Below are 8,611 nucleotides of genomic sequence, written 5' to 3' on the forward strand. Positions count from 1 at the left end.
ACAAAGGGATAACTATATAAAATTCAGTGATATGAGAGACAAAAGTTACCATTTCAAACTGCTGCAGCTACACTGTATTCGAACAGCAATGAAATAAATGTAATGACAATTTACAGTTTATATTGTAACTGGATGGATAAAAAATTTACTCACCAAGTGGTGGCAGGAAAGGCATGTAAGAAGCTATTAAAGTTTGCAGTCTTTTAGAGCCAATGGTTCCTTCCTTTGGCAGAAAGGTTGAAGGGGAAGGAATAGCGGCAAAGGAAAAGGACTGATGAGGTGTACAAAAAAGGGGTTAAGTTCAGAAAAGATGCTCAGAACCTCAGGTCAGAGGAGACTAACTGTGCAGGATGAGAAGGAAAGACTGATTGTAGAGCAGAATTACATCCACAGATAGGGACGTTCAATGTTAGGGCATTGGGAATAACTTCCAGGGACAAGCATATTTCAAGAAACAGAATGTAGAACCTTTGTTAGGATAGTGCAAGATCATGTTTTCAAAAGGAATAGATGCAATATGTGACAGAATTCATCATTGTAAGAGAGGAGGGTTGGATGTGTAGAGTAGAATTCAGTCTTTCCTTCTCATTGTTTCCTTTAAGTCTCCCTTGATATAGGGTTCTGTGCCTGAGACCTCTTTTCCTAAATGTCACCAGTCCTTTATCTTCATTCCTCTTCCTTCCCCTTCAAACCTCCGGCCAGAAAAAGAAGCCACTGGCTCTAAAGGATGGCAGACTTTAATATTTTTATATGCGTGTTCTCCTGCTGCCACTTAATCAGTAGATTTCTGATCTATCCAGTTACACAGATAATATTAGGCAATTTTAATGCTCATCACCCCACTTGGGGCTCAGATCAAGAAAACAGTGTTGGTAAAATGATAGCAGAGATTTTCAATGAAGATAATGTAATCATTTTCAATGATGGTTCCCCAATGAGGATAACTGCACTGAACCAACAACTGAGCACTGTATATATACATTAGGTGTCACATGGGAGATAATTACAGAACCTCCTGGATCTGATCACCTTCCCACCACTCTCAGGTGTTACATAGGGATAATACATGGTTTAATACAGCCAGCCTGCAAGTGGAATAGTCAGAAAGTAGACTGGAACAAGTGCACTAATATGCTTTGAGAAAAGATATAGACATTTCCAGAATGTGGAAAAACAAGAACAGACTACATGAATTTTATGTCTTCTGTTGAAGAAGCTGCAATGGTATCTATTGCACAAAACAAAGCCATTCTTCCAAAAACCAAAACATTTCAGTATGGTGGGATGAGAAATGCAATAATTGCTGGAATGGTTGGTTGGTTTGTGGGGGTTGAAGGGACCATACTGCAAAGGCCATCAGTCCTGATTGCTGGAATGAAAGGAAGCAATGTAATTATGCAGAAGGCACGCTTCAGAAGAAAATTACATAAATTCCAATTGATTTCATGTGAAAGTAAAGCGACTATTCAAAAATAAGAAGAAATCTGCATAGATAAACAGTCTTAATGAAGACATACCAAGCTTTACCATCTGGCAACAAATTAAACATGTACATAGAACCTGGAGCAACAATAGTACACCAGTGCTTCCAAACAAGTTAGTGGATCACTTCTTGAAACATTTGGCATCAGACCCAGTTGAACAATACATTGATGAGGCAGGAAACTATTTCCTGAATGAAAGCTTTACTGTTATGAATCTCAACACAGTCCTCTTATCTGGAAAAAGTTGTGCCTCATGAACTGATCGTATAAATTACTATGCACTCCCTTCTTTAGCACAGAAAGAAAGGAACCATCTTTGTAGCATTTTTAATAACACTTGGAGTAAAGGAACTAATATCCTCAAATGGAACACATCACAAATAGTTTTGAGAATGAAAACATGATCCAAGCAGGCTGTAGAATACAGCCCACTTGGGAGATTTTTTCATTCTCAAAACACATTGAGGCTGTGGATCTATGCAAAAATAAAATTTCAGAATTGCAAATAGTGTCAATAGGAAAACACGATAAACTACCTAATGAAGCAACCTCATATAGACCGTAACAGTTCTGAGCTGTGTACAAAAAATGCTGGAAAGGATGTAGAAAAATAGACTTGAGAGTTGGTATGACCAACACAACTTATTCCTCAAAATAAATTTTGGTTTTTTGGAGAGGACTTTGCATGAACAGAACAGTAATAAAATTAGTAAATGATATTCAGATAAGTATCAATCTCAATGGATATGTCACTGCAGTTTTTACTGACATAAACAACACATTATAATGTCACCTTATTGATGCTTGCTGCCAAAATGCAGTGGCAATATATTCCTAACAGCTTTGTGAGCAAACTTATCCTTGTTATAATGAAACAAGCCTTTGGAAAAATCTCCTTTATCATTGATGAAGAGATCGATACCACACCATTTTTTTTTTTTTTTACATAATGACTAAATTTCCAAATTTAGGCAAAAGAGGTATACAAAAAGACACTAACAACTTTGTCAGTGCAAGGAGACATAATCCACATTATAATTAAACCAATTTAATCACACAATAGAAAATGCCATATCTCTGTGAAATAATTTCTCTACAATTTTTGCATTTATGTTCAAAGGAAACGTAGAATGGGTTCTAACTTTATTTAAATGTTTATTGGTGCATGCAAACAAAAGGCATTTTTGAACAACAGTGTTTAAATTTCTAAATCACCTCTATTACACATCAGTTCAAAGATCAATAAATGACCAAATCAAAGACATAAAAATGTCAATTGTTCATATGTTTTCGGTTATCTGCTTTATTAAAACGAAATACAACTAACCAAACAATCATATAATTCCAAAATAATTACTAAAATAAAATTGTTGAACTGACTAGTAAATGTGGCATTACCACATATAAAAAAGCATCTGTTTTTGTGTACAAAGAAGGATAAAGTGCTTTGTCAGTTGGTCAGAGAGAGACATCAGTGGAGGAATATAATAGCCTGTTATGTGCTGACACTTGGCAATGTTGCACAACAAGCTGTGTTTTTTTAAACTGTGACTGATAGGTCAAATGGAAAACACCTTTTGTCCAGTTTGATAATTAAATGACCCACCACCAAACTTTTGAAAACAGCTGGAGGAGGTAGAAGCAGATAGGTGCACCAACCAGATAAGTACCAGAATTTGAATTGTTAAACTGAATGTATTTCTCTCGTCATATAACTACAAGCTTCGGCATGTAAACATATGTATTGTCATTGTTGTCAGAAGAGCACTCTAATACTTTTTACATATGAGAGAGGTTTACAACTTACATTCCAATTGATCACTGGTAGTAAGAAGTGGAAATCATTATTCAGGGCTGAAAATGACAAATAGTAATCTGTCACAAAAAGCACTAACAGTTTTACAATATGCTTATGACCTGCATATATATTCAACAAATGGTGCCTTTCTTAGCGGCCTGCTGTATACAGATCAAGCTATGTCTAGCCTACACACATAAATGGTGAAAAGTGGTTTGGTGAAAAGTGGTTTGGTTAAAAATGGTTTTGATATACCACTCAGCAAGTCTTCAGTTCTACTCTTCACCAAACTTCATAGTACTGCAGCACTGTAGGCACAGCACTCACGCTAATGCCATGTTCCTTGACTTCAAGAAGGCATTTGACCCCATCCAGCAAAGCTGTTTAATTAATGAAAAAAAAAAGAAAAAAAAACTCACAGAGTATTGGACCGATTTGCAATTGGGTACAAGACACCCCTACAGGTAGAACTCAAGACATTACTCTTAACAGAAGGAAATCAATAGATGTGAAGGTAATTTACAGAGTACCGAAAGGAAGTGTGATAGGAATTCTACTGTTTACAATGTAGATAAATTATCTAGAAGGAAGTTTCAGAAGCCCTTTAAGATTGTTTGCAGATTATACAGTTGCCTATAAGAAAACAGTGATGCCAGAAGGCAGTATCGATTTACAGAAGACCTGAAAAAGATTTATGAATGGTGCGGGCTCTGGTAATTGGCCTTAAACATAAATAAATGCAATATATTGTGCACACAAAGGAAAAGCAATCCACTACTTTACAACTAGGAGGAGCATTCAATAAGTAATGCAACACACTTTTTTTGTGAAAGCAGGTTGGTTTTATTCAAAATTCCAATACACCATATTATTTCCCACTCTTTAGGCTACAAAACATCTGTTTTCAACACGATCTCTGTCAATGTGCCAGCTTTACCCACCTTACTGGGAGGGCCTATATGCCATGAAGGTACGATTCTACTGGGCAACAATAGAGCCAATACACTGTTGCATCAATAACCTTTCCATGTACTGCTTACTGTGGAGTGCATCCTTCAATGGGCCAAAGAGATGGAAGCTGGAAAATGCAAGGTCTGAACTGTAGGGTGTATGAGGAAGAACAGTCCAATAAAGTTTTATGAGCTCCTCTCAGTTGTGCAGAATTGTGTGATAAGTACCATAAGATTTCACACATTTCAGAGTTTTGTGAGGCCTTGCATTATCACAGAAAAAGAGAAGTTTGTTTGCATTTTATGGGTAACAAACACACTGAATTCCACTGCAGGAGTCACATCTGTGTGCAGCCAGCCAGCACACAGGAAAATGGATCGGTTTGCATGACCTCTTTGTGATGATGTCAGACGCCTCGCTCAATGACTTACTGTGCTTTTTTTCACTTCTAGCTCTCTGTAGACTTTCTGCAAGCACCTACTAATATCTTAAATGCTCTGGTTTTTCATCAAAGGAATTACAATGACAGCTCTCGCACCTTCACTACAGATGCCACTTTCAAGACTACATATAGCACTGCCACCTATCGGAATTCATGAAACTATAGGAGCAGAAGCAGGAATATTCAAGAAATTAGAGCTAATACAGAGGCTTACTGATAATCAATCTTCCCACATTCCGAGTAGAAGAGGGAAGGGGGGTGATCATTTAGTGGTAACAAAAATACCCTTCGTCATGCACTATGAGGTGGCTTGTGGCATACATCGTAGATGTAGATGTTTGGTTGAAGCAAATAACCCTCCCCTACATCTATGTCATGAATACCTACATACGAAATTTTTATTCAAACAGTCACAATTTTGCACAAGACCATTTAGTACATGACATCTATACCTTACAAGGATTGTGTTATGCATCCAGGTACTAGCTCAACAAAGTCTTACTCCTCTTATTGCTGCATACATGGATACTAGTCAATTTCTCAAATGAAGCATGTCTGCACAATAATTACTCTGCTCTGAAACAGACTACTGCACCTTTGTATTGGATCCACAAGTTGTTTTTGACATTGACTTTGGCTGTAGTTATCCAGATAAATGCAATTTGATGGAGTATCTCTCCAAAAATAAGAATACAAAATTCATCTACACCTATGCTTCAAAAAATGAAGATGGATGTGGTTGTGCTTACTGGCATAACAGCTGCCATATTGGAATGAAATCCCAGCTCACTAACAAACTCACAATTATGACAGTGGAGCTTTTGGCTATTCGTTGAGCTCTTTAATATGCCAATAGGTACTTGAGTGCTGAGCTTATTATCCTTTCTGACTCCTGATCACCTCTGGAACTATTAAGACATCTGCACAGTGGAAGATCGAATCATCTAATAGCATATGACATCAGAATCTGATGTTACAGATCACAAGTAGGTATCAGCAAGTTACCAAGAGCTGGGTAAAAGGGAACTTTGGCATATCTTGCAATAAAACAGTAGACATGTTACACAAATAAGCTGTCTGTGGCAGAGTGGGGAGACACATGGAATTATCAGATCCAGACCTTTGAAACATTATTAAACCAAAAATCAGAGAGTCAAGGAACACAGAATAGGAATTGATCTCCAAATATGATTATGCAAAAGAGAACATGGTGCTGTTTCCTAACTTCAGGTACAAGAAAAATCAATGCTCCAGAAGTCTCACAAACACTATAAGATGCCTCACATTCACTATGGCTGGTTCAGGAACCATCTATACTGTACTGGTCTGGTTATATTCGCATTGTGGCAAAGAAGAGGAAGTCAATAACATCTTTTTTTGGCTGCATAAACAGATTCAACAGTACAAGATACCTTCTACAACATCTGACCACCATTGATTGCTGCTTGCCGACATGTGTTATGATACAACTCTGCTTGAAAGGCCAGAGAACATATTGCCTTTTATATGCCTTTTTGATGAAAAAGCAGCTCAACTTCTAATATGATACGACTGTAATTCTATGTTTATGATGTTGTGCAAATGTATTAAATGCAATGTGTATGTTGCCCTTCAATGTTTTATCCATTCTATGTATTATGATGGCTGTATGAGTCCTGCTCAGATGCCAAAACAAGAAAATAAATACATAAAAAAGAAAGTAATTTAGGGAAACCATGGAAAACTTAAATCAGGTATGCCAAATGGAGACTGGAGCTTCCATTCTCCTGAATGCAAACTCATTCAGTTTATCTCTAATGTGTTCTGTTTGGATATTATTGCAAAGAATTTATTTCATAAGATAAAATTTAGTGCTTCACTACTTGTTCATTACTCAATACCAATCACCACAGACACTACAGTCACTAAATACGCATTACTTCATACTCCAACAGCTGACATCAAAAACTTGACACCATGGTTTCCAGTTTCAGTACTGTAACTTTCTTTTCGCTTGCTTGATAAACTGAGTCAGCATCCTCCCCTAATGAGTGAGACATTGATCTCAAAAATATGGTAAGGTGTTAGCATATCAACTGCAGAGCTTTGATAAAGGGTTTCAAAGGAAAGAAATGAAAGTAAAAACATTATAGAGTGAAAGTGTGTAGTAAAATGTTTTATCTTATTTTTAATATTAGTAAATTACTACTGCTATTGATGTTGTTGTTTTCACTTGTTTTACATTTTCACCAAATTCCTGGTCTGTGTTATCCAAGTCATCCTTTACTGTACAGAATGCACTGCTTGTTCCAGTAATCTGTCTAATCTCCTCGGGAAATTTATTGTACAATTTTATTCCTTGGTAGAAAAGCAGTTCTGAGTTTTATACTTATTCTTTCTTGGTATATGTATTTTAAGTCCAGTGTAGATCTAGTTCTCTGGTTGTGAACAGAGTTATTAATGCAGTAATTACAGAAGTTATTATTGATGAGTATAACATATCTGATACAGCACTCTCACAAGAGTTAAATGATATGAAACCACTCACCTCTGAAGCACAGTCAAAGCAAGTTCCAAGTGCAGCCAGCACTCTGATCACATTCAGACTGTCATTGCATTTCACTGCTGTAAAAGTAGCAGAGATTGTTGAAAATTTCATAAAAAATTGTAAAAATGTAAGTTATTAAAATTTTTATAGATTGAGTTTAGAGAAATAAAGTAGTCAAAAGTTATTCAATGTGTGAAAATATAATCCTTAGGGGAAACATTTTACATTTACTAAGAAACACTCAATTCTCTGATTGAAAAACTGACTGAAACATACCATAGAATGGCTGGATTCTTGGCAGTTTAACTATCCATTCCTCGTGTTTCTTTATTATGTCACTAACATCACAAACACAGAATGGGTCCTCCTGTAGCTAAGGGGGAAAAAACATGTAGGACAATGTTAGGCAGTCAGTAAATTGTGTTTAATGTAGAGAAATATGAAATGAATGCAGTTTATTTGTGAGGAGAACAATAAAATAAATTTAATTTAAGTGGACTTTACTACATACTCCTGAGTCTGCAATGTCCTTTATGGTGCTCCAAACATTTGTGCTGGTATCCATGACATGAATAGGTTCATCATTATTACTCAGCTGCATGATATCTATTTTCTGAGCAGCTGATGAGCAGTATCCAAGATAAACTGTGACCAACCAGACACCAGTTTTCAGCAAACTTATCAGATGATATAAACTGGAAAAAAGAAATACAGCCAGCAAATATTAGATATAGAAGTATTTTATGCAAAAGATGAATGAGTGATACTTTTATGAAAAATTCACATCAAGTGCTCTTTTTAGTGAAGTATGAAAGGTTATATCAAACGATTATTTTGTATTATAAATGTTATTAAGAATCTGTAATTAAGTGACCTTTTATATGCATGGCCAAAGAAGACAAACTTAACGCATATCAGTAATTGTGTTAAAATCAACAAAACATTATCTCTTAATTTTTGTAAGTTGTTCATCACTTATTTTGATACTTTTTTTCCATCTGCTTCAGGTTGCCTACTCTCTCCTGCCTTAACCAATATTTATGTAAGCATTTGTAGTTCTTAGTTAATAATACCTGGAATAACTGGAAATGGTGTACACACATTTACTTTAAGAGTAATAATAACCATTTTCACAGCTGAGAAATGGGAGCTCCAGTTTCTGTATGTACATGTAACACTTTCCAGATAATGGCTTGCTGAACTTTTTCTAGATCTCCTGCAGGTTGCTACTAATGGTAGCAAACTTTTTCAGAGCCTGCAGCTCTTATTTCACTACAAAGTCCAAAGTTCAAGCTTGAATAAAACTGATGCACCTGAAACAATTAAGTGGTTAACCATGTAACAGAAGTGTTAATATCCAATTTGGATCACATAAATAGTGAAATATTAGGCTTACAGGAAACCATCAT

At 36.0% G+C, this 8,611-nt stretch overlaps 1 protein-coding gene across 1 annotated transcript in view; it reads right to left on the bottom strand.

Moving 5' to 3' along the window:
- Positions 1-8,352, bottom strand: part of LOC124803226 (ornithine decarboxylase 1-like) — a 101,448-nt gene extending 93,096 nt beyond the window's left edge. The window contains exons 1-4 of the mRNA XM_047264406.1: positions 8,276-8,352; positions 7,714-7,897; positions 7,479-7,575; positions 7,203-7,279 (exon numbers count right to left, since the gene is read on the bottom strand). Of these exons, the coding sequence (XP_047120362.1) occupies positions 7,203-7,279; positions 7,479-7,575; positions 7,714-7,803 (264 nt within the window). The 5' untranslated portion in view covers positions 7,804-7,897; positions 8,276-8,352. The remainder of the gene's footprint in view (positions 1-7,202; positions 7,280-7,478; positions 7,576-7,713; positions 7,898-8,275) is intronic.
- Between the last annotated feature and the right edge of the window lie 259 nt (positions 8,353-8,611).

This window comes from Schistocerca piceifrons, chromosome 6 (genome assembly GCF_021461385.2).
Source record: "Schistocerca piceifrons isolate TAMUIC-IGC-003096 chromosome 6, iqSchPice1.1, whole genome shotgun sequence".
NCBI lineage: Eukaryota > Metazoa > Arthropoda > Insecta > Orthoptera > Acrididae > Schistocerca > Schistocerca piceifrons.